At 45.0% G+C, this 26,389-nt stretch overlaps 2 protein-coding genes across 9 annotated transcripts in view; one reads left to right on the top strand and one right to left on the bottom strand.

Annotated features, from left to right (window-relative positions):
* The window catches only part of khk (ketohexokinase), a 275,763-nt gene extending 271,686 nt beyond the window's left edge, over positions 1 to 4,077 (top strand). For 2 of the 7 annotated variants that reach the window (XR_009445830.1, XR_009445832.1), the window contains exon 13: positions 2,642 to 4,069. The gene's annotated coding sequence lies outside the window, so the exon portion shown is untranslated. Of the gene's footprint in view, positions 1 to 2,641 lie in introns of all 7 variants that reach the window. The other 5 variants (XR_009445837.1, XR_009445836.1, XR_009445829.1 and 2 more) reach the window with 5 other exon arrangements.
* cfap410 (cilia and flagella associated protein 410) overlaps positions 1 to 26,135 on the bottom strand; it is a 65,106-nt gene extending 38,971 nt beyond the window's left edge. The window contains exons 1-2 of one of the 2 annotated variants that reach the window (XM_048533615.2): positions 26,090 to 26,135; positions 11,472 to 11,490 (exon numbers count right to left, since the gene is read on the bottom strand). Coding sequence is in view for 1 of the 2 variants with exons in the window: in XM_048533614.1 (XP_048389571.1) it covers positions 11,472 to 11,490; positions 26,023 to 26,096 (93 nt within the window). In the remaining variant the exon portion in view is untranslated. Of the gene's footprint in view, positions 1 to 11,471; positions 11,491 to 26,022 lie in introns of both variants that reach the window. The other variant, XM_048533614.1, reaches the window with a different exon arrangement.
* Between the last annotated feature and the right edge of the window lie 254 nt (positions 26,136 to 26,389).

The following is a 26,389-nucleotide window of genomic DNA, read 5'->3' as shown; positions in this document are numbered from 1 at the left end:
GATAGTTCCCTTAGCACAATGTACCAACCACTACTGGCTACTCCGCATTCGTTCCTAATCCCTGAATCCTAACAACCAACCCTCTCTTCTGATCCTGTATTAAAGGTTATATAATGGCAATTCTGATGGACTAGTTGTGCAAAGGCCGAGCTTAATAAGGGTGGCACATTGGTCAGTGGTTAGCACTGCAGCCTCACAGCACCAGGGACCAGGGTTTGATTCTAGCCTTGTGCGACTGTAGAGTTTGCACATGCTCCCGCGTCTGCGTGGGTTTCCTGCGGGTGCTCAGGTTTCTTCACACAGTCCAAAGATGTGTAGGCTAAGTGGTTTGGCCATGCTAAATTGCCCCCTTAGTGTTCAGGGATGTGTAGATTAGGGGGATGATGGGATGCTCTGAGGGTCAGTGTGGACTTGTTGGGCCAAAGGGCCTGTTTCCACCTTGTAGGGATTGTATGATGGATTCTATGTTGCATGATCAGGGGATCAGGGTTCAAATCCCACCAGGAAAACAGGTGGAAATCAAATTGCAACTAATAAATTTAAGTAATGGGAAATCAAAGCTGGTTTCATGGTATCTTTACTGAGACTACCATTCATTGCCATAAAAGGCCTGCTGGTTCAATAATCCCTAAAAGGAGAAGGAAATCCGCCATCCTAACCTGACTTAGCTGATGTGCTACTCTAGACCTGCAGAATGTGGTTGGCTCCCAACTGACTTCTGAATTGGCGAAGCAAGTCTTTCAGTTGTACTGATGTACCACGGAAAAGACTTTGTCTCTGCTTGGTGGGTTTATTTGCACTAAATGGTCTGTAATAGTTCAATCACACAGTTTAATACCAACAATAAGCCAATTAGGGATAGGCTTGCCAGCAATACTGCATATTCCACAAAAAAAATTAAAACATGACCCTTGCATTTTCAACTTGAGCCTCTAACCTAGCAACACTAAGCTATTTCAGTCCCCTCCATATTTTTACAATAACCCTCCTCCACCTCATCAAATCAGTTTACTTACTTTCTCAAAATATATCTTCACATCTTCCCACACCCCCACCTCCTCTCAAAATCCGTCTGCCCAATCTTCTCACCAATCGTTCACCAGTACGTAACACCATGTTCTTCAGCCCAAGTCCAAGTTTTGGGCCAAGTTTTCTTCTATGAACATCGAACAAATCCATAGGAAGCAGATGGGATTGCACTTAGAAATTTTCCATCCATTGCTCACCAGCCACCATTTTCACTGGGTAGGGAAACCTGACTGGTCACAGTCTGATACTCCCTGAAAGTGACAGATTCACTCTATTTGCTTGTGCCAAATTCAAGTTATTCTGTTATTGCTATTTTTATTGATACTGTGTATTAGGATTGAGTCTGTTGATGAACCCACACAAATAAAATCCAAAAGAACTGCAGATGCTGTAAATCTGGAGTTTTAAGTTTAAATGCAAATAAAAACAGAAGATGCTGGAAAAGCTCAGCAGGTATGCCAGCATCTGTGAAGAAAAATCAGAGTTAATGTTTCAGGTCTGGTGACCCTTCCTCAGGACTGTGAGCCTGCACAGTCTGCAATACAGTTTGGAGTCATTTGGTGGGCAAGTCCAAAATCTCTTGCCAACATCAACTACCATAGTAAATGGTGTTTGCTACCTTAAGCACGTTTTCAGCGTAATGACTGATCATTGAGTTCGGTTCTTAACAGTTGAGAGACCGTTAATTTGACCAACATTGGGTTCAAGTGCACCAGATTCATACACAATGGAAACAGACCCTTTGGTCCAACCGAACATAATCCCGAACTAAACTTGGCCCACATGCCTCCAGACCATTCATATTCATATATTCATCCAAACATCTTTTCAACATTGTAATTGTATCCACATCCACCACTCCATCAGAAGTTCATTTCACACGTGAATCACCCACTGTGTAAAAAAAAATTGCCTCACGTCTTTTTTAAATCTCACTCCTCTCACCTTAAAAAATGTGGCCCCTAGCCTTGAAACTCCCCGCCTTAGAGAAGAGTCAACTACCATCAACTTTATCTATAACGCTCATTATTTTACAAGCTTCTGTCAGATCAATTCTCAGCCTTCTATGTTCTAGTCCCAGTCATTCCTGTCTTTCCTTATAACTCTAACCTTCCATAGCCAGCAACATTCTGGTAAGTTACTTCTGAACTATCTCTAGCTTGATAGTATCCTTCCTATAACTGAGCAACCAGAACTGGACAGTATTCCAGAAGGGGCCTCACCAACACCCCGTATGATCTCAACATAAGGTCCCAAATCGTATACTCAGAGGACTGCATAAGGAAGGCAAGCATGCCAAATGATTTTTTAAAACCATCCTGTGTCTTAGTGACAAACTTTAAAGAATCATGTATCTCCTCCCCAGGTTCTTCTGTGCAAAAAACATTACCCAAGGCCCTATCATTAAGTGTATAATCCTTAACCTTGTTCATTTTGGCTAAATGCAAAACCTCGCATTTATCCAAATTGAACTCCATTTGCCATTTTTCAGCCCATTGACTCACTTGATCAAGATCCCTCTGTACTCTTAGAAAGCCTTCATCACTGTCTACTATGTCATAAACTTTAGTGTCATCCACAAACTTACTAACCATGCCTTCTATATTCTCAGGCAAATCATTTATATAAATGACAAAAGAGGACCCAGAACTGATCCCTGTGGAACACTCAGATAACACAGTGTGAAGCTGGATGAACAGAGCAGGCCAAGCAGCATCAGAGGAGCAGAAAACTTGACATTTCAGGTCGGGACCCTTCTTTAGAACGCTTCTGGCCACAGGCTTCCCGTCTGAAAAGTAACCCTCCACTATTAGTCACTATCTCCTGCCATTAAACCAATTATGTATCCAATTGGCAAGCTCACCCTGAATCCCACATGACCAGACTTTACTATTAACAATCATGCAGAACCTTGTCAAAGGCTTTACTAAAATCCAAAGCTGTCTTCTCATTTCTACAACTTCAGCTCTAATGTGAACTGTGCAATTTTTATTTATATATATATTTTTAGTATCATATTATCAATTTGAGTTTGGGCTTGTTGAGTTAGAAATTGGAAGGTTTTTTGTGCCTCAGAAATTAAATGAACTTAAGTGTGTCTGAAGCCACGGTAATGTTTTTTGCAACACAGGGATAACAAGTCAAACCAAACCAGCCTCGCAATCACTGGATTCTCAGCACATTGTAAGGATTCTATGAAGTCTATGAAAACACAGAATTGCTAAACTGCTCAAAATTGCTCAATTGCTCCTAATGAATCTTGGACACCAAGTTAATAACTTAAACAAAATTCGACAATTTATTAATAATGTCAATTCAACAGTATACAAAGACAACAGGGCAATCTAATTAATATCTACAAGCTAAGTCTAATCTTATTTGATCACAAACCCTTATCACACACTAGACAGACAAAGTTAAAGGGTAAACTAGAAAGAAAACAAATTAATCATAACTTATTAATTTAAAAACTATTTCAAATATCTTTGGATTATAGGTTGTAATACAGGCAGACAGATCTGAATATCTTGCTTGAATTTTGATGTCACTAATCAATACAAACAGCTTCTACAGACCTTTGGAGACTTTTACTTTTATTTTGAAAAAAGCTGGATTTCTGTTCCCAGAACTTTCAACTAGTTGATATGTGGAAAATAACCAGAAAGGAAGCAAAACAAAAAATGCTTCCCAGTCTGACACCTTCTAAAATTGCCTTGTGGTTGGGTGACTAGCGTCAGTCTTCCTTTAATTGACCAATTCGACATCCAGCTGCGAGTCCCTGAGCAGATACACACCTTGGTGCCAAATCATCTATAATGTTCTTAGGACATCAATTAGTCTGCATCATCTTTCCATGCCAACTCCAAACAGCAAAGCATCTGTACTATGTATCCCCTGTATAAAACAAGCTGCTGTTAAAAGTTAAATTCTGTTCCAAACCAAAAATGATAAAATAAAAGTGGTGATGGTCTCAACATCTGGATTTAAAGTGAACGGATTCATGTGCACTACTAATGCATTTTTGTTTATCTGGGATTGCTTTGCGATGCAGCAAGTTAACGGGGCCTCAGGTTTTGTTCGAGATTTCTACAACATTTTTTAAGCTTAAGCGGAAACACCCATAGCTCAGACAGTGAACTGTTTGCAATCAATTTTACTTTTAGTGCAGCAGTCCAATGAAGTCCTTGGATAGAAATGGCTATGTAGATCAGTGGTCTTGAGAAGGGAGGGAATATAGCGAACTCAGTCACAATAGAGTGAAGAGTCAGTGATAGACCCAGACCAGAGATGTTGGGATAAACTCGTGAAGCTTAGAACATTTAAGCTTAGGCGTTTAATAGCTCCAGGCAGAAGCTACAGTGTGTTCAGGTCACAGATGACTTAAACTTGCTGAAGTGTTAGTCCCTGTATGAGTGATGTCCTGGATAGAAGCACTGTGTATTTTTCTTTTCAATTTAAAAAAAATCTTCAGATTAATGGGACTATACTTTTAAGTATGCTTGAATATCTTTGAATTTGTATAAGTAGATGGCCTGGTTTATTCTATTTAATCTGAATTTCTTTTGTTCATAAACATCTGTTCGCATTAAAGCAAAAGTCTGCAGCATTGCATGCTTATGTTATACTTAGAAACCAATTCAGTAACAAACAAAACCAAAATATGAGCGCTGAAGCTAGGTTTGGGGACTGACTTGTCTGATACTAACATCAGCTGTGATTGTTACACACAGTGGTTGACCCTGTACATAAGAACATAAAAAGGAGCAGGAGTAAGCCATCTGGCCCCTCAAGCCTGCCCCACCATTTGTCTTATGCCCTCCAGTTTTGTACTGCCCATCCCCCCATCATTGGTAAAAGACCTTAACTATTCACTCTAGCCATGCCTGTCATGATTTTATAAACCTCTATAAAGTCACCCCTCAGCCTCCAATGCTGCAGGCAAAAAAAAGTCCCTAGCCTATTCAGCCTCTCCGTCTAATTCAAACACTCCAGTCCCAACAAAGTCCTTTAAAATCTTTTTTTCTCAATTTTAACACCACCTTTCCTACAGTAGGGCAACCCAAATTGTAGGCAACAGGATAGTCTTCATATGACTCGTGCTAAAACCAGAATCCTGGTGAATCACATAAATAGGGCTGCAGACAGGGTTTTAAACTAAATGCAATGGTTAGGGGTAGGGTGAGGGGGTTCAGTTCTAGGGGACATTAGAAAACCCAAACTAAAAGGAGGTAAGACTACAAGTTAGTAATATGCCAGATGGTTACCAGACAATAAAAGGTTACTGACAGAACAGGCAATTGGCCTTCTGCACCAAGGATTTATAAACAGTAGGGAAATTTATCGAACATAGAACATTACAGCACAGTACAGGTTCTTCGGCCCTTGATTTTGTATAACAAATTTAAAACCTTTGTATCGAAATGCCCAAAGAATTTGAAACAAAATTAATGAGTTAATGACACAAATATAAACAAAAGGGTACAATTTGGTAGCAATTACTGAGACATTGTTACAAGGAGACCAGATCTGGGATTTGCATATCCAAGCGTTTCAAAGGGATAGACTGAAAGGAAAAGGTGGTGGTGTAGCTTTACTGGTGAAGGATGAGATCAGTGGTGTAATGAGAAATACATTAGCATGGGAGATCAAGATGTGGAATCAGTCTGGATAGAAATAAGAAATAACAAAAGGGAAGAAGTACTTGGGAGGAGTAATCTATAGGGCCCCAAACAGTAGTTTCACAGTAGGGCAGTATTAACCAAGAGATATTAGATGCTTGCAAGAAAGGTACAGCAATAATCATGGGCGATTTTAACATGCACGTAGATTGGAAGAATCAAATTGGCAAGGGTAGCCTGGAGGCAGAGTTCATTGAATGTATTAGCAATTGTTTCTTAGAGCAGTATGTTGTGGAACCAACCAGGCAGCAGGCTACTCCGGATTTGGTATTGTGTAATGAGGACAGATTAATGATGACACCATATTAAGGATCCTGTAGGGAGTAATGACCGTAGTTTGATAGAAATCAAAATGCAGTTTGGTGGGGGGAGGGTGGGTGGTGAGAAAGTGCCGTCCCACAGTGGTGTTCTAGAATTAAACAAAGGAAATTACATAGGCAGGACGATGGATTTGGCCCAAGTAGACTGGGCAAGAAGTCTAAAAGGTAAGTCAGCAGATGAACGGTGGCAGTTAGAGCAACTCAATTCCTGACAACTAAAATATATCCCAGTCAGGAAGAAAGATAGTTGCAGTGTGGGGTTAACAGCTTCCATGACTAAACAAGGTGGTAAAGGACAATATAAAGTCGAAAACCATATTGCAAAGGCCAGTGCCAGACAGGAGGATTGGAAAAATTTCAAACATATATAAAGGGATACTTAACAAAAAGAGCCAAGTTAAACTACAAAAGAAAACCAGCTCAAAATATCAAACAAGGAGAGCAAAAGATTCTATCGGTATATAAAAGGGATGAGAGTCGCTAAGGTAGAACCTTGGTCCTTTGGAAGATGAAACCAGAGAGTTAACAGTGAGGAACACTGAAATGGCAGAGATGCTAAATCAGAGATAATACATCAAGCCAGGAGCAGGAAAGTTGACGGGTCAGGATCCTTCCTCAGAGGGTCCTGACCTGAAATGTCAACTTTTCTGCTCCTCTGATGCTGCATTCTTCCAGCTCCTCACTGTGTTAGCTTTGTTTCCAGCATCAGTACATAGAACATAGAACAGTACAGCACAGAACAGGCCCTTCAGCCCACAATGTTGTGCCGACCATTGATCCTCATGGATGCACCCTCAAATTTCTGTGACCATATGCATGTCCAGCAGTCTCTTAAATGACCCCAATGACCTTGCTTCCACAACTGCTGCTGGCAACGCATTCCATGCTCTCACAACTCTCTGCGTAAAGAACCTGCCTCTGACATCCCCTCTATACTTTCCACCAACCAGCTTAAAACTATGACCCCTCGTGCTAGCCATTTCTGCCCTGGGAAATAGTCTCTGGCTATCGACTCTATCTATGCCTCTCATTATCTTGTATACCTCAATTAGGTCCCCTCTCCTCCTCCTTTTCTCCAATGAAAAGAGACCGAGCTCAGTCAACCTCTCTTCATAAGATAAGCCCTCCAGTCCAGGCAGCATCCTGGTAAACCTCCTCTGAACCCTCTCCAAAGCATCCACATCTTTCCTATAATAGGGCGCCCAGAACTGGACGCAGTATTCCAAGTGCGGTCTAACCAAAGTTTTATAGAGCTGCAACAAGATCTCACGACTCTTAAACTCAATCCCCCTGTTAATGAAAGCCAAAACACCATATGCTTTCTTAACAACCCTGTCCACTTGGGTGGCCATTTTAAGGGATCTATGTATCTGCACACCAAGATCCCTCTGTTCCTCCACGCTGCCAAGAATCCTATCCTTAATCCTGTACTCAGTTTTCAAATTCGACCTTCCAAAATGCATCACCTCGCATTTATCCAGGTTGAACTCCATCTGCCACCTCTCAGCCCATCTCTGCATCCTGTCAATGTCCCGCTGCAGCCTACAACAGCCCTCTACACTGTCAACGACACCTCCGACCTTTGTGTCGTCTGCAAACTTGCTGACCCATCCTTCAATTCCCTCGTCCAAGTCATTAATAAAAATTACAAACAGTAGAGGCCCAAGGACAGAGCCCTGTGGAACCCCACTCACCACTGACTTCCAGGCAGAATATTTTCCTTCTACTACCACTCGCTGTCTTCTGTTGGCCAGCCAATTCTGTATCCAAGCAGCTAAGTTCCCCTGTATCCCATTCCTCCTGACCTTCTGAATGAGCCTTCCATGGGGAACCTTGTCAAATGCCTTACTGAAGTCCATATACACCACATCCACAGCTTGACCCTCATCAACCTTACTAGTCACATCCTCAAAAAACTCGATAAGGTTTGTAAGGCATGACCTACCCCTCACAAAGCCGTGTTGACTGTATTTGATCAAGCCATGCTCTTCCAGATGGTCATAAATCTTATCCCTCAGAATCCTTTCTAACACCTTGCAGACGACAGACGTGAGACTTACCGGTCTATAATTGCCGGGGATTTCCCTATTTCCTTTCTTGAAGAGAGGAATTACATTTGCCTCTCTCCAGTCCTCAGGTACGACTCCAGTGGAGAGCGAGGATGCAAAGATCTTCGCAAGTGGCGAAGCAATTGCATTTCTCGCTTCCCAAAGCAGCCGAGGACAAATCTGATCCGGGCCTGGCGACTTGTCAATCTTAATGTTTGACAAAATTTTCAGTACATCAGCTTCCTCTATCTCTATCCATTCCAGCATGCACACCTGCTCTTCAAAGGTTTCATTCACTACACAGGTCGTTTCTTTCGTAAAGACAGAAGCAAAAAACTCATTTAGGGCTTCCCCTACCTCCTCAGGCTCCACACACAAGTTCCCTATGCTATCCCTGATCGGCCCTACTCTTTCTTTGACCATTCTCTTATTCCTCACGTAAGTGTAAAATGCCTTTGTGTTTTCCCGGATTCCTTCTGCCAAGCCTTTCTCGTGCCCCCTCCTGGCTCTCCTCAGACCATTTTTGAGCTCCTTCCTTGCCTGCATGTAATCCTCTCTAGCTGAACTTGACCCTAGCTTCCTCCACCTTATGTAAGCTACCTTCTTCCTTTTCACTAGAAGCTCCACCGCTCTCGTCATCCAAGGTTCCTTTATCTTACCCCGTCTTGCCTGTCTCAGAGGGACATATTTACTCATCACTCCCAACAACTGTTCCTTAAACCATCTCCACATGTCTATAGTTCCCTTACCATGGAACAACTGCTCCCAGTCCATGCTTCCTAACTCGTGTCTAATCGCATCATAGTTTCCTCTTCCCCAATTAAATATCCTCCCATTCTGCCTAATCCTCTCCTTCTCCATAGCTATGTAGAATGAGAGAGTGTTATGGTCACTATCACCAAAATGCTCTCCCACCACAAGATCTGATACCTGCCCCGGCTCGTTTCCGAGCACCAAGTCTAGAATGGCCTCTCCCCTCGTCGGCCTGTCAACGTACTGCGTTAGGAAACCCTCCTGAACACACCTTACAAAAACAGCTCCATTCAAATCTTCTGCTCGAAGGAGGTTCCAATCAATATTAGGAAAGTTAAAGTCACCCATTACAACAACCCTACTGCGTCCACACTTTTCCAAAATCTGTCGACCTATGCTTTCTACAATCTCCCTGCTGCTATTGGGGGGCCTGTAGTAAACCCCTAACGAGGTGACTACTCCCTTGCTGTTCCTAATTTCCACCCATACTGACTCAGTAGGCAGATCTTCCTCGACAATGGAAGCTTCTGTAGCTGTGATACCCTCTCTGATCAGTAGGTCTTAGTATCTCAGAGATGCTTAATCAATACTTCACCTCAGTACCATTCCAATTGGAACAGGCAAGTCAGAGGAAACAGAAAGAGTAGAACATAGAACAATCAACATCAAAAGGGAAAAAGATACTCAAACAAACAATTAGGATTGAGGGCAGACAAGTCCACTGGGCCTGATGGTCTACATCCCAGGGGTTTAAAGGAAGTGGTGGCAGAGATAGTGGATCCATCGATTACAATATTCCAAAATTACCTGGACACAGGAAAAGTTCCAATGGTTTGGAAAAATGCTAATGTAATTCCCTTATTCAAAAAGGGAGGAGGCAACATTTTGGAAATTACCAGTTAGTTTAATATCTGTGTTGGCAAAAGTGTTAGAATCAATTACCAAGGAAGCAATATCAGGAGATTTGGAAAGTCAAAATGCCAACCATCAGAGTCAGCATAGCTTTCTGAAGGGCAAATCACGTTTGACTAATTTGCTAGAGTTCTTAGAAGATGTAACAAGCAAAGTGGATAATGACGAGCCTGTGGACGTAATATATCTGGACTTCTGGAAGGCATTTGATAAAGTGATGCACAAAAGGTTAATACACACTGTTGGATCATATGGAATTAGGGGTAATTCGTTAGTTTGAATAGGTGACTGGCTGATGGACAGAAGACAGACAGTAGGGACAAATGTTTTCTTTTCCTGGATGGCAAGAAGTAACTGGTGGGGTGCTACAGAGTTTGGTCCTTGGATTCCATCTATTTACAATCTACATAAATGACTTGGATACAGGGATAGAAGGCTCTATAGCCAAAATTTGCAGATGACACAAATAGATGGGATGGTAAATTGCCATGAGGAAATGAGAACCTTACAAATGGAGATAGACAGTTAGGAGAGTAGGCCAAAATGTTGTAGACAGAGTTTAACGTGGATAAGTGTGACATCATGCATTTTAGTTGGAAAAGTGGGAAGGCGACCTATTATCTAAATGGGGTATGATTTTGGGGTGCTCCGGAACAGAGGGATCTGGGTGTCCTCATTCATGAGTCACAGAAACTAGCATGCAAGTACAGCAGATAATAAAGAAAGTGAATAGAATGTTGGCTTTTATGGCTAAAGGAATAAAATGTAAAAGGCATTGGTGAGTTCACACCTCAAGTATTATGCAGAGTTTTGGTCCCCTTATTTGAGGAAAGATGTAGTCACATTGGAAGCAATTCAGAGGAGGTTCACTAGATTGATCCCAGAGATTGGGGCTGTTATATGAAGAGAGATTGAACAGTTTAGGTCTATACTCTCTGGAATTTAGAAGAGTGCAGGAAGATCAAATTGATGTTTTCAAGATGATAAAGTGGTATAAATAAAATAGACACGGAGCAGATGCTTCCTTTTGTGGGGCATTCTAGAGCAAGGGGGTCATAGTCTTAGGCTTAGGCTTAGGCTTAAGGGATAGCAAATTTAAAACAAAGTTGAGGACAAACTTCTCCTAAAGGGTTGTGAATCTGTGGAATTCGCTACCCCAAAGTGCGATGGATGCTGGGACAGTGAGTAAATTTCAGAAGGAGTTAGATTTTTAATTGTTAATGGGTTGAAGCGTAATGGAGAGAAGGCAGGAAAATGGGGGTGAGGAGCATATCAGCCATGATCAAATGGTAGAGCAACTCTGATGGGCCAAATGGCTTCTGAACCTATGAATAAGAGATAACTAAAAATAAAAGAGGGGAAAAAAAGAAAAAATAAAGAAACTAAAAAGGAAAGCAGAAGTAACCGATGAGCCCCAGGCTCAGAAGCCCTATTCGACCGACAATCATACTGAAAGATTTCATAAATGTTAATAAATGTTCCTAAATTCCTCCAAAGAATTGTTCTTGTTTCATGAACAGAGCACGACTTAATATGATCATTTCTGCTTTATGGTTACACTTTCTGAAGGAAAGGACTCATCAATCCTTGCAGTTTAGATGAAAATATGGCACCCTTATATTCTGACCAGTTTTCACGAAGACTCATTTCCTGTAATTTCTAAACATATTCTCACTACATTGCACTGATCAAGGGAAACAACAAAGGAACAATAGATAAAATATACTTACATCTGTCAGATTACTCCCCCTGTAACAAAAACAAAAATAAAACTTTAAGGAAGTGACACAGTCATACACAGAATTGGAATAGACATATAAACAACATAACTTGGATTACTACTCATCTAGGAACTAGCAGCTAGCACACTGTTCCAAAACAATAAAATGCAAATGTTAAGGTGATAGAATAATTATCAGATGAGGTAACAATAAAACAGTCCACGTTGTTTGCAGACACACAATGCTAGGTGGAGGAGCAGATAGCATTGTGGAAGTGGAGAGACTGCAGAACGACATGGACAGGCTAGGAGAGTGGGCAAACAAATGCTAGGTTGACTATCACGTAGGAAAGTGAGAGGTTATGCACCTTGGTGGGAAGGATAGAGGTGTAGACTAATTTCTTTATGGGGAATGGCTTCAGAAATCTGAAGCACAAAAAGAATTTCAGAATCCCAGCTCAAGATTTTCGTGAAGTTGAAATGTGGGAGCAGCTGGCAGTTAGTAAGGCAAATGTGTCATTAGCATTCTTGTAGGAGGGTGAGAATACAACAACAGAAATATACGGAGGCTGTATTAGGCTTTGGTCAGATTGAATTTGGGATACTGCGAGCAGTTTTGGGCCCCCATATTTAAGGAAGGGAGTGCTGACCTTGGAAGAGGTTTACAAGCATGATTCCAGTGATGAAGAGCTCATCATGTAAGGAGTGATTGAGGACTATGCGTCGACTGTATGGAGTTTGGAAGGATGAGGGAGGATCTCGTTGAAACTTAAAGAATACTGAGAGGCCTGGATGAACTGGACATGGAGAAGATGCTTCCACTAGTAGGAGAGGCTAGGACCCAAGGACACAGCCTCAGAGTAAAGGGTTGACTATTTAGAACTAAGACGAAGAGGAATTTCTTCAGCCAGACAGTGGGTGAACCCTCACTGCCGCAGAAAAGAGGCCTAGTCATTGAGTGTATTTAACACAGAGATAAATAGGTTTTTGATTGATAAGAGAATTAAGGGTTACAGGGAAAAGGTGACTGAATGGCAGAACAGGCATGATGGATTGAATGGCCTAATTCTGCTCCAATGTCTTCTGGCCTTGTGTTGCTGAAGGAATTCTAATCTTTACCCCCATTCAGGTCTATTTTTGATCACACGTTCTCTTTAAACTGAAGAACCAGAGACCTTACACTTGAATTGGTATGAACAATTGATGTCAGTCTCCACTAAGGAACTGAACTTGCTGAGGAGGATGCCATCTAGTCTTTCTAACACTTTTGACCAGATCACACCAACCCAGACATTATAAAAGGAAATGAGGAGAGATGTTCAGATACGTACTGAAGGTTTACACAGACAGGTTCTTAAGTTTAATAACAGAAAACTGGCAAAATAATAATTTCTGAACTACCAAATGTTTATGAAAGAACTAAATGTGCAACTCAGATACGTTGACCTTCTTGATCATATCATTAACAGTTGTAGAAAAAGGAAAAAATCTTACATAGAACATAACAGCACAGTACAGGCCCTTCGGCCCTCGATATTGTGCCAACCTGTCATACCAATATGAAGCCTAGCTAACCTAAACTATACCATATGCTTGTCCAATGATGACTTAAATGTACTCAAAGTTGGCGAATCTACTACCTTTGCAGGCAAAGCGTTCCATACCCTTACTACTCTCTGAGTAAAGAAACTACCTCTGACATCTGTCCTATTATCTTTCACCCCTCAATTTAAAGCTATGCCCCCTCGTGCTCGCCGTCACCATCCTGGGAAAAAGGCTCTCCCTATCCACCCTATCTAACCCTCTGATTATCTTATATGTCTCAATGAAGTTACCTCTCAACCTTCTTCTCTCTAACGAAAACAGCCTCAAGTCTCTCAGCCTTTCCTCGGAAGACCTTCCCTCCATACCAGGCAACATCCTAGTAAATCTCCTCTGCACCCTTTCCAAAGCTTCCACATCCTTCTTATAATGCGGTGACCAGAACTGTACGCAATACCTTTATGGTTCCGGAACTCGATCCCTCTATTAATAAAAGCTAAAACACTGTATGCCTTCTTAACAGCCCTGTCAACCTGGGTGGCAACTTGCAAGGATCTGTGTATATGGACGCCGAGATCTCTCTGCTCATATACACTACCAAGAATCTTACCATTAGCCCTGTACTTTGCATTCCGGTTACTCCTACCAAAGTGCATCACCTCACACTTGTCTGCATTAAACTCCATTTGCCACCTCTCAGCCCAGCTCTGCAGCTTATCTATGTCACTCTGTAACCTACAACATCCTTCGTCACTATCCACAACTCCACCGACTTAGTGTCGTCTGCAAATTTACTAACCCATCCTTCTACGCCCTCATCCAGGTCGTTTATAAAAATGACGAACAGCAGTGGACCCAACACCGACCCTTAGGGTACACCACGAGTAACTGGACTCCAGGATGAACATTTCCCATCAGCCACCACCCTCTGTCTTCTTTCAGCAAGCCAATTTCTGATCCACAATCTCATTTCTCCCACATTCCTCTGCATTTTGTACAATAGCCTACTGTGGGGAACCTTATCGAACGCCTTGCTGAAATCCATGTACACATCAACTGGTTTACTCTCATCGACCTGTTTAATAAGGTTTGTGAGGCACGATCTACTCTTCACAAAACTGTGCTGACTATCCCTAATCAATTTATTCTTTTCTAGATGATTATAAATCCTTTCTCTTATAACCTTTTCCAACACTTTACCAACAACTGAAGGAAGGCTCACTGGTCTATAATTACCAGCGTTGTCTCTACTCCCCTTCTTGAACAGGGGAACCACATTTGCTATCCTCCAGTCGTCTGGCACTATTCCTGTAGACAATGACGAGTTAAAGATCAATGCCAAAGGCTCGGCAATCTCCTCCCTGGCTTCCCAGAGGATCCTAGGATAAATCCCATCCAGCCCAGGGGACTTATCTATTTTCACACTCTGTAGGATTTCTAATACCTTTTCCTTGTGAACCTCAATCCCACATAGTCTAGTAGCCTGTATCTCAGTATTCTCCTTGACAACATTGTCGCTTTCTAGAGTGAATACTGTTGAAAAATATTCATTTAGTGCTTCCCCTATCTCCTCTGACTCCACACATAACTTCCCACTACTATCCTTGATTGGGCCTAATCTTACTCTCATCATTCTTTTATTCCTTAAATACCTATAGAAAGCCTTAGGGTTTACCCTGATCCTATGTGCCAGCAACTTCTCATGTCTCCCCCTGGCTCTTCTAAGCTCTCTCTTTAGGTCTTTCCTGGCTACCTTGTAACCCTCAAGTGCCCTAACTGAGCCTTCACATCTCATCCTAACATAAGCCTTCTTCCTCTTGACCAGAGATTCCACTTCCTTCGTAAACCACGGCTCCCACACTCTACAGCTTCCTCCCTGCCTGACAAGTACATACTTATCTAGGACACACAGGAGCTTTTCCTTGAATAAGCTCCACATTTCCAATGTGCCCATCCACTGCAGTTTCCTTCCCCATGCTATGCTCCCTAAATCTTGCCTAATCTCATTGTAATTGCCTTTCCCCCAGCTATAACTCTTGCCCAGTGGTATACACCTATCCCTTTCCATCACTAAAGTAAACATAACAGAATTGTGATCGCTATCACCAAAGTGCTCGCTTACTTCCAAATCTAACACCTGGCCGGGGTCATTACCCAGTCCCAAATCTTATGTGGCTTCGCCTCTTGTTGGCCTGTCTACAAACTGGACAAAAACTGACCCATCTATAGTACTCAAACTATAGGTGTTCCCAGTCAATATTTGGAAAGTTGAAGTCCCCCATGACAACTACCCTGTCTCTCTCACTCCTCTCAAGAATCATCTTTGCTATCCTTTCCTCTACATATCTGGAACTATTCGGAGGCCTGTAGAAAACTCCCAACAGTGTTACCTCCTTTCCTGTTTCTAACCTCAGCCCATACTACCTCAGTTGACGAGTCCCCAAACATCCTTTCTGCAACTGTAATACTGTCCTTGACCAACAATGCCACACCCCGCCCACAGCTGGCTCCGATGGAACCACGCCCACAGCTGACGACCTCTTCGCTCCGCCCACAACCTCCACAGCCAGCAACCCCAGCGAAGACAGCCACAGTTAGTCCTGCCGAATCTTCACCGTGCCCCCAGACCTCCCACTCACTGAGGACGAACTGTCAGTCCTAAGCAAGGGACTCACCTTTGTCCCTCTACAACCACACATCAACGAATACCAGTCATATTTGGACATCAAGATAATAAAATGTGAGGCTGGATGAACACAGCAGGCCAAGCAGCATCTCAGGAGCACAAAAGCTGACGTTTCGGGCCTAGACCCTTCATCAGCATATTTGGACATCAAGCAGTTTTTCTGCCACCTTCGCCTCCACGCTTACTTCTTTAACCAGGAGCCTAACCCTCCCTCCACTGACCCCTTCACCCACCTCCAGCACAAGTCTTCCTCCTGGACACCACCCCCGGGCCTCCTACCCTCCCTCGACCTCTTCATCTCCAATTGCCGTCGAGACATTAACCACCTCAACCTCTCCACCCCTCTCACCCACTCCAACCTCTCCCCCGCAGAACAGGCAGCCCTCCGCTCCAACCCCAACCTCACCGTCAAACCCGCAGACAAGGGAGGCGCAGTGGTAGTATGGCGCACTGACCTCTACATCGCTGAGGCCAAATGCCAACTCTCCGACACTTCCTCCTGCCGCCCCCTTGATCATGACTCCATCCCCGAGCACCAAACCATCATCTCCAATACCATCCACGACCTCATCACCTCAGGGGACCTCCCACCCACAGCCTCCAACCTTACTGTTCTCCAACCCCGCACGGCCCGTTTCTATCTCCTTCCCAAAATTCACAAACCTGCCTGCCCTGGTCGACCCATTGTCTCAGTCTGTTCCTACCCCCCGAACTCATCTATCTGGACTCCATTTTCTCACCCTTGGTCCAGGAACTCCCTACTTACGTCCGTGACACTACCCATGCCCTCCACCTCCTCCAGAACTTCAAGTCCCTGGCCCCCAACACCTCATTTTCACCATGGACGTCCAGTCCCTATGCACCTGTATGCCTCATGCAGATGGCTTCAAGGCCCTCCGCTTCTTCCTGACCCGCAGGCCTGACCAGTCCCCCTCCGCCGACACCCTCATCCGCCTTGCCAAACTCGTCCTCACCCTCAACAACTTCTCTTTCGATTCCTCCCAAGCCATGCCTGCCTCTTTGTAGGTTATGTGTAATAGTCCCTCTTCCACACCTACACAGGCCCCAAACCCCACCTCTTCCTCCGTTACATTGATGACTGTATCGGCGTCGCCTCTCGCTCCCCAGAGTAGCTTGAACAGTTCATCCACTTTACCAACACCTTCCACCCCAACTCAAGTTCACCTGGGCCATCTCCAACACATCCCTCACCTTCCTGGACCTCTCAGTCTCCATCTCATGTGACCAGCTAGAAACTGATGTCCATTTCAAGCCCACTGACTCCCACAGCTACCTAGAATACACCTCCTCCCACCCACCCTCCTGCAAAAATTCCATCACCTATTCCCAATTCCTCCGCCTCCGCTGCGTCTGCTCCCAGGATGAGGCATTCCACTCCCGCACATCCCAGATGTCCAAGTTCTTCAAGGATCGCAACTTGCACCCCACAGTGGTCGAGAACGCCCTTGACCGCCTCTCCCGCAACATATCCCTCACACCCCGCCCCCGCCCCAACCGCCCCAAGAGGATCCCCCTCGTTTTCACACACCACCCAACCAACCTCCGGATACAACGCATCATCCTCCGACACTTCCACCATCTACAATCTGACCCCACCACCCAAGATATTTTTCCATCCCCACCCCTGTCTGCCTTCAGGAGAGACCACTCTCTCCGTGACTCCCTTGTTCGCTCCACACACCCCTCCAACCCCACCACACCCGACACCTTCCCCTGCAACCACAGGAAGTGCTACACTTGCCCCCACATCTCCTCCCTCACCCCCATCCCAGGCCCCAAGATGACTTTCCATATTAAGCATATGTTCACCTGCACATCTGCCAATGTGGTATACTATATCCATTGTACCCGGTGTGGCTTCCTCTACATTGGGGAAACCAAGTGGAGGCTTGGGGACTGCTTTGCAAAACACCTCCGCTCGGTTCACAATAAATAACTGCACCTCCTAGTTGCGAACCATTTCAACTCCCCCTCCCATTCTTTAGACGACATGTCCATCATGGGCCTCGTGCGGTGCCACAATGATGCCACCCGAAGGTTGCAGGAACAGCAACTCATGTTCCCCTTGGGAACCCTGCAGCCCAATTTTATCAATGTAGACTTCACAAGCTACAAAATCTCCCCTTCCACAACGCATCGCAAAACCAGCCCAGCTCGTCCCCTCCCCCCACTGCATCCCAACACCAGCGGAGCCTGTCTCCGCCTCCCTAACCTATTCTTCCTCTCCCCCATCCCTTCCTCCCACCCCAAGCCGCACCTCCATTTCCAACCTACTAACCTCATCCCACCTCCTTGACCTGTCCGTCTTCCCTGGACTGATCTATCCCCTCCCTACCTCCCCACCTATACTCTCCTCTCCACCTATCTTCTTTTCTCTCCATCTTTGGTCCGCCTCCCCCTCTCTCCCTATTTATTCCAGAACCCTCTCCTCATCCCCCTCTCTGATGAAGGGTGTACGCCCAAAACGTCAGCTTTTGTGCTCCTGAGATGCTGCTTGGCCTGCTGTGTTCATCCAGCTTCACAGTTATCTTGGATTCTCCAGCATCTGCAGTTCCCATTATCTCTGATGCCACACTTCCCCCTCTTTTACCAGCTTCTCTGTTCTTACTGAAACATCTAAATCCCGGAACCTGCAACAACCGTTCCTGTCCCTGCTCTATCCATGTCTCTGAAATGGCCATAACATCAAAATCCCAGGTACCAATTCATGCTGCAAGTTCACCCACCTTATTCCGGATGCTCTTGGCGTTGAAGTGGACACACTTCAAACCAAGGTCTTGCTTGCCGGTGCCATCTTACGTCCCTGAAACTTTATTTCGGATCCCCCTACTCTCAACCTTTTCTGTACTTGAACTACAATTTTAGTTCCCATCCCCCTGCTGAATTAGTTTAAACCCACCCGAATAGCCTTAGCAAATTTCCCCCCCAGGATATTGGCACCCCTTTGGTTCAGGTAAAGACCATCCTGCTTGTAGAAGTCCCACCTACCCCAGAAAGAGCCCCAATTATCCAAGAATCCAAAACCCTCCCTCCTGTACCATCCCTGTGGCCACGTGTTCAACTCCTCTCTTTTCCTATTCCTCGCCTCACTAGCACGTGGCACGGGCAACAAACCAGAGACAACAACTCTGTTCGTCCTCGCTCTAAGCTTCCATCCTAGCTCCCTGAATTTCTGCCTTCAATCCCCATCTCTCTTCCTACCTATGTCATTGGTGCCTATCTGGACCACAACTTGGGGCTGCTCGCCCCCCACCCCCAACCTTAAGGATCCCAAAAACACAATCAGAGACATCACAAACCCTGGCACCTGGGAGGCAACACACCAACCGTGAGTGTCTCTCGTCCCCACAGAACCTCCTATCTGTCCCCCTAACTATGGAGTCCCCAATGACTACTGCTCTGCTCCTCTTCCCCCTTCCCTTCTGAGTAGCAGGGACAGATTCTGTGCCATAGACCTGTGCCCCACTGCTTTCCCTTGGTCAGTTCCCCCCCCCCCCCCCCCCGCAACAGTATCCAAAACAGTATACTTATTGTTGAGGGGAATGGCCACAGGGGATGCCTGCACTGCCTGCCGGTTCCCTTTCCAACCCCTGACTGTAACCCATCTGCCTTCTTCTTGTACCTGAGGAGTGACTACCTCTCTGTAACTCCTCTCAATAACCCCCTCTGCCTCCCGAATGATCTGAAGTTTATCCAGCTCCAGCTCCAGTTCCCTAATGCGGTTTTCGAGGAGCTGGAGTTGGGTGCACTTCCCGCAGATGTAGTCAGCAGGGACACTAGTGGTGACCCTTACCTCCCACATCTGCAGGAGGAACATCCAACTGCCCTGACCTCCATTCCCATTATTCTAAATTCCCAAAGAGACTGTTGAAAAATAAAGAATAAAAAATAAACTAGTTACCTTACCAATCTGGCGCACAGAACCTTTTTTTTGGTTAGAGGAGGAGGATGGGTGGGAGACACCACCCGAGTAGTGTTTCGGGTAACGCCACCACACACACTCACTCAGCAGTCCTGTGTCCGCTCCTGCTCAGCGTACACTCCGCGTTTCTAGTTTCCAAGATTTTAATGTTACAGAAAATTATTTAACTTTAGCATCTACTATTAGAAACTAGGAGTTTAGCAAAACATTTCTACGTCAGTTAAGGTTTGAGAAGGTGACCAAACAGGTAGATGAGAGTAAACCGGTTGATGTGGTGTATATGGATTTCAGCAAGGCATTCAATAAGGTTCCCCACAGTAGGCTAGTGTACAAAATGTGGAGGAATGGAATTGCAGGAGATATAGCAGTTTGGATCAGAAATTGGCTTGCTGAAAGAAGACAGAGGGTAGTAGTTGATGGGAAATGTTCATTCTGGAGACCAGTTACTAGTGGTGTACTGCAAGGGTCGGTGTTGGGTCCACTGCTGTTTGTCATTTTTATAAATGACCTGGATGAGGGCGTAGAAGGATGGGTTAGTAAATTTGCAGACAACACTAAGGTCGGTGGAGTTGTGGATAGTGACGAAGGATGCTGTAGGTTGCAGAGAGACATAGATAAGCTGCAGACCTGGGCTGAGAGGTGGCAAATGGAGTTTAATGCAGACAAGTGTGAGGTGATGCACTTTGGTAGAAGTAACCAGAAGGCAAAGTACTGGGCTAATGGTAAGATCCTTAGTAGTGTATATGAGCAGAGAGATCTCGGTGTCCATGTACACAGATCATTGAAAGTTGCCACTCAGGTTGACAGGGCTGTTATGAAGGCATACAGTGTTTTAGCTTTTATTAATAGAGGGATCAAGTTCCGGAACCAAGAGGTTATGCTGCAGCTGTACAAAACTCTGGTGTGGCCACTCTTGGAGTATTGCATACAGTTCTGGTTCCCGCATTATAAGAAGGATGTGGAAGCTTTGGAAAGGGTGCAGAGGAGATTTACTGGGATGTTGCCTGGTATGGAGGGAAGGTCTTACGAGAAAAGGCTGAGGGACTTGAGGCTGTTTTCGTTAGAAAGAAGGTTGAGAGGTGATTTAATTGAAACATAAAATAATCAGAGGGTTAGATAGGGTGGATAGGGAGAGCCTTTCTCCTAGGATGGTGACGGCGAGCACGAGGGGGCATAACTTTAAATTGAGGGGTGAAAGATATAGGACAGATGACAGAGGTGATTTCTTTACTCAGAGTAGTAAGGGACTGGAACGCTTTGCCTGCAATGGTTGTAGATTCGCCAACTTTAGGTACATTTAAGTCGTCATTGGATGAGCGTATGGACATACATGGAATAGTGTAGGTTAGATGGGCTTGAGGTCGGTATGACAGGTCGGCAGAACATCGAGGGCCGAAGGGCCTGTACAGTGCTGTAATGTTCTGTGTTCTAAGGCAGAAAGGGCATGCTACACACAAGTAGCTGTACCTTTATTAGGAGAGAAATCAAGACTGAATCCAACAAACCTAAAACTCCCAAGTGATTATTGCATTTATACCATACAAAGAGCTGAATCAGCTCAAATTGATAGGGACACAACAATTACAGCCTTTGTGCCAACAGGACATCTAAAGAGATAGATGGTGGCTACTTCCTTGCTACACAACTGCCTCAAAACTTGGAACTCATTTCCTAGATTCAATTGTTAAGTGACTCAGAAGATGAATAAATTTTTCTGGTGTGACAAAAAGTTGTTATCAGCTTACAAAGTTGTCCAAGATTTCTCAGAAAGCTACATTTTGTTAAAAGATTATACAGGAGGTGACACAGAATGTTCCACCAGAGGTTAGTGTTAATGAGCACAAAGCTCTGCTTATGCCTCTTGCCAAGCTGATGAATAGACATTACACAGAACTTGAACAGTACAGCATTGGAACAGGCCCTTTGGCCCACCATGTGTGTGCCAACCATCATGATATTCTAAACTTATCCCACCTACCTGCACATGGCCTGTATTTCTCTATTCCTTGCCTGTTTATGTCTCTATCCAAACATCTCTTAAATGTTGCTATGTGTCTGCTTCCAAACTTGCCTTGCAAATCTTCTTCAAACTTTTTCCCTCTCATCTTAAACCTACACACCCTCATTTTTGACATTACCACGTGAGAAAAAAAAGATTCCAACTGTCCATGACAGCCCTTCAGCCTCCCAACGCTCTAGCAAAAACAATCCAAGGTGGTGAAACGTATTCATAAAGCTAAATGATTACTGATAACTGATGCCTTGTTGAACACATGGAGCCCTTGAGCCTGCTCAGCCATTTGATAAGATCATAGCTGATTTTACTGTGGTTTTAAATTCACTTTATTTCCTAATCTCATTGGCATTGCTGCTTTATAGATCAAGTATCTAACTCAGACTTGAAAGCATTCAGTGACCTTGCTGCCACTGCTCTCAGGGAAAGAGAATTCCAAAAATTGATACTGCCAAAGAGACAAAATTCTTTTTTACAGCCATCTAAAATGGGAGATCACATATTTCGAAACTGTGCCTGATTTTTGTAGATTCTGTCATGAGGGGAAGCACAGTCTCATTATCCACTTGTCAAACCCTTCAAAATCTGAGATGTTTTCATAAGATCATCCTTCATATCAATCTCTCACTCACTGTAAATAGCACATCAAGTCAGGTTGCAAATTGTTGGTGGTCTTAAAAATATCAAAATTTGTAGTTAATATTTTCTTATTTTTCCCCCCTTTCTTTCAACCCAATATTTCTCTTCTAGCCCCAAATTTTGGTTTAAATTCTATATAACCTCTCTATCTCAGCTCTTTTGTTTGAAGTGACTTAATATTATGTTTACTGAAAGATATTTTTTCCCATTGAGTTTCTATTCAAAGGCTGAAAATCAGTTTTATTTCCATTAAAACATTCAATGGGAATTTGAAGTTAACAGACATAATCATTCAGCTGCAAGCGAAATGCTCATCTCAGCCATCCTCAGCATAACAAACAAAGATACATTTGTAGGGCCTGAAGGGTTTGTATGGCCTCGCACCCATCCACCTCCTCTAACCTTATACACCAGGAACAAATCAGGTAAGCTTTTTTTTCAACTTTCTGGTTAGGGGATTAGCAGGGATGGCAGTGCAGGTAGAAGAATGTTCCTCCTGCATGATGTATGAGGTGAGGGAAGCCATTAGTGTCCCATCCAAATATGTGTGCAGCAAGTGCACCCAAATCTTCCTCCTCCAAGACCGCGTTAGGGAACTGGAGCAGGAGCTGGATGAACTTCGGATCATTCGGGAGACAGAGTCAGTGATAGACAAGAGTTACAGGGAAGTAGTTACTCCTAAGCGTGAAGGAAGCTGGTGACTGTTAGAAGGGGGATAAAGCAGTCAGTGCAGGGATCCCCTGCGGTTGTTCTCCTGAAAAACAAGTATACCATTTTGGATACTGTTGTGGGGGGTAACTTACCAGGAGCATGCACCAGGATGCAGGTCTCTGGCACAGAGTCTGTTCCTCTTGCACAGAAGGGAAGGGGGGATAGGAAGTCAATGTTAGTAATTGGGGACTCAACAGTTAGAGGGACTGATAGAAGGTTTGCCGGGAACGAAAGAGACTCACGGGTGGTGTGTGACCTCTCAGGTGCCAGGGTCTGTGATGTTTCAGATCGTGTCTTTGGGGTCCTGAAGGGAGAGCGTGACCAGCCCCAAGTCGTGGTCCACATAGGCGCCAATGACATAGGTAGAATGAGGGATAGGGATGTCAGGCAGAATTTCAGGGAGCTAGGGTGGAAGCTGGGAGCTAGAACAAGCAGAGTGGTTATCTCTGATAATGGGAACTGCAGATGCTGGAGAATCCAAGAATCAGAGAGGGGGATGGGGAGAGGGTTCTGAAATAAATAGGGAGAGAAGGGGAGGCGGACCGAAGATGGATAGAGGAGAGTGTAGATGGGGATGTGGAAAGGGGATAGGTCAATCCGGGAGGACAGACAGGTCAAGAAGGTGGGATGAGTTTGGTAGGTGGGAAATGGAGGTGCGGCTTAAGGTGGGAGGAGGGGACAGGTGAGAGGAAGAACAGGTTAGGGAGGCGGGGTAACAATGTACAAAAATGTTGCATTTCACTGTAAAAACCAGAGTGTCATTGATGTATCTTCCCATCTGAGTTGTAGATTAAGAGAACGACAGGGTTCTCATATTGACGCCAGATTTGGGAAAGATCTTTGGCCCTCTCCCTACATTAACCAGTTATTGTTTGAATAAGAATAAAGTCTGCCCCTTGCACAGTCTCCCATTCTGCAGCGTGATAAATACCCCTTCAGCATAACTCACTGAGTCTGTCTTTAAAATCAATATTTTATCAAAGCTGACTGAGCTTTCACCATTTTGTTAAAGAATCCGTCATTTGACAGAGGTCCTCTCCAAATTCAGACGAGACCACTTTCTTCACATTTCCTTCACAAACCCTGTTACTTTAATCAGAAAATTCCATTTGATTAGTCATGACCATATGACAAGCTGCACTACAGGATAATAGTTAGTAGCAAAGTGCGTAGCTGGATGAACACAGCAGGCCAAGCAGCATCTCAGAAGCACAAAAGCTGACGTTTCGGGCCTAGACCCGTCATCAGAGATGGGGTGGGGAGAGGGTTCTGACATAAATAGGGAGAGAGGGGGAGGCAGACCGAAGATGGACAGAGGAGAATATAGGTGGAGAGGAGAGTGTAGGTGGGAAGGTGATTGGTCAGTCCGGGGAGGACAGACAGGTCAAGGAGGCGGGATGAGGTTGGTAGGTGGGAAATGGAGGTGTGGCTTAAGGTGGGAGGAGGGGATAGGTGAGAGGAAGAATAGGTTAGGGAGGTGGGGACGTGCTGGGCCGGTTTTGTGATGCTGTGGGGGGAGGGGGAGATTTTGAAGCTTGTGAAGTCCACATTGACACCATTGGGCTGCAGGGTTCCCAAGCGGAATATGAGTTGCTGTTCCTGCAACCTTCAGGTGGCATCATTGTGGCACTGCAGGAGGCCTATGATGGACATGTCGTCTAAGGAATGGGAGGGGGTGTTAAAATGGTTCATGACTGGGAGGTGTAGTTGTTTATTTCGAACCGAGTGGAAGTGTTCTGCAAAGCAGTCCCCAAGCCTCCGCTTGGTTTCCCCAATGTAGAGAAAGCAACACCGGGAACAGTGGATGCAATATACTACATTGACAGATGTGCAGGTTAACATCTGCTTCATATGGAAAGTCATCTTGGGGCTTGGGATGGGGGGGGCAAGTGTAGCACTTCCTGTGGTTGCAGGGGAAGGTGCTGGGAATGGTGGAGATGGAGGGGACTGTGGAGCGGACAAGGGAGTCATGGAGAGAGTGGTCTCTCCGGAAGGCAGGCAAGGGTGGGGATGGAAAAATGTCTTGGGTGGTGGCGTCGGATTGGAGATGGTGGAAGTGTCGGAGGATGATGCGTTGTATCCGGAGGTTGGTGAGGTGGTATGTGAGGACCAGGGGGAGTCTCTTAGGGCGGTTATTGTGGGGGCGCGGTGTGAGGGATGTGTTGCGGGAGACACAGTCAAGGGCGTTCTCGACCACTGCGGGGGGGGGGGGGGGAGGAGGGGGAGTTGCGGTCCTTGAAGAACGCGGACATCTGGGATTTGCGAGAGTAACTACACCTCCCAGCCGCGAACCATTTTAACTCCCCCTTCCATTCCTTAGACGACATGTCCATCATGGGCCTCCTGTGGTGCCACAATGATGCCACCCGAAGGTTGCAGGAACAGCAACTCATATTCCGCTTGGGAATGCTGCAGCCCAATGGTATCAATGTGGACTTCACAAGCTTCAAAATCTCCCCCTCCCCGACTGCATCCCAAAACCAGCCCAGCTCGTCCCCGCCTTCCTAACCTGTTCTTCCTCTCACCTGTCCCCTCCTCCCACCTTAAGCCGCACCTCCATTTCCCACCTACCAACCTCATCTCGCCTCCAAGACTTGTCTGTCCTCCTGGACTGCCCTGTCCCCTCTCCACCTCCCCATCTACACTCTCCTCTATCCATCTTCGGTCCGCCCCTCCCTCTCTCCCTATTTATTTCAGAACCCTCTCCCCAGCCCCCTATCTGAAGCAGGGTCTAGGCCCGAAACGTCAGCTCTTGTGCTCCTGAGATCCTGCTTGGCCTGCTGTGTTCATCCAGCTTCACACTTTATCTTGGATTCTCGCATCTGCAGTTCCCATTATCTCTAATCCAGTTGTACTCAGATCACACAACTTCTCCTAGATTTATGGTAGTTATTCACAGCTACCTAAGTGACTACCCGGGATCGTTAACGTTACAGGCCAAGGTCACACTGGCAGTCGCCAGTGATCATTCTAGTTACCGACGTTAGCAATAGGCGTTGCCCCTACCCCGTCCCCTCACCACTGACCAGAGGTTCAGTCTCCGGACTGTTTCCAAATCTGGAGCCCGAGCCCGCGACAAAACCAACTTCTTACTTAGCATTATGGCGGCGTCACTATAGCAATTGGCCGTCTGTTAAAGGGGAGGGGCATAGCCGATATTAAAGGCGCAGGGAAGACGTAATGAATTAAAAGGCGACGACAGTAAAGTGTCAAAGGAATCGTGGTGTGTGGAACAAGTTGCTAAAGCAACATGATAAATGGTGTCAAAAAGGGTCAAGAATTGAACAGATGATTAAATAATTAGGCACACTGCAGAATGTTTAAATAGACTTCCCATTTTGATTTTGTTATTATATACAGATGTGCCGAGATAGCGACAAGTATTGTTTTACG

Source organism: Stegostoma tigrinum, chromosome 6 (assembly GCF_030684315.1).
Source record: "Stegostoma tigrinum isolate sSteTig4 chromosome 6, sSteTig4.hap1, whole genome shotgun sequence".
Lineage (NCBI taxonomy): Eukaryota > Metazoa > Chordata > Chondrichthyes > Orectolobiformes > Stegostomatidae > Stegostoma > Stegostoma tigrinum.
This window is presented reverse-complemented; position numbering and strand designations above follow the sequence as displayed.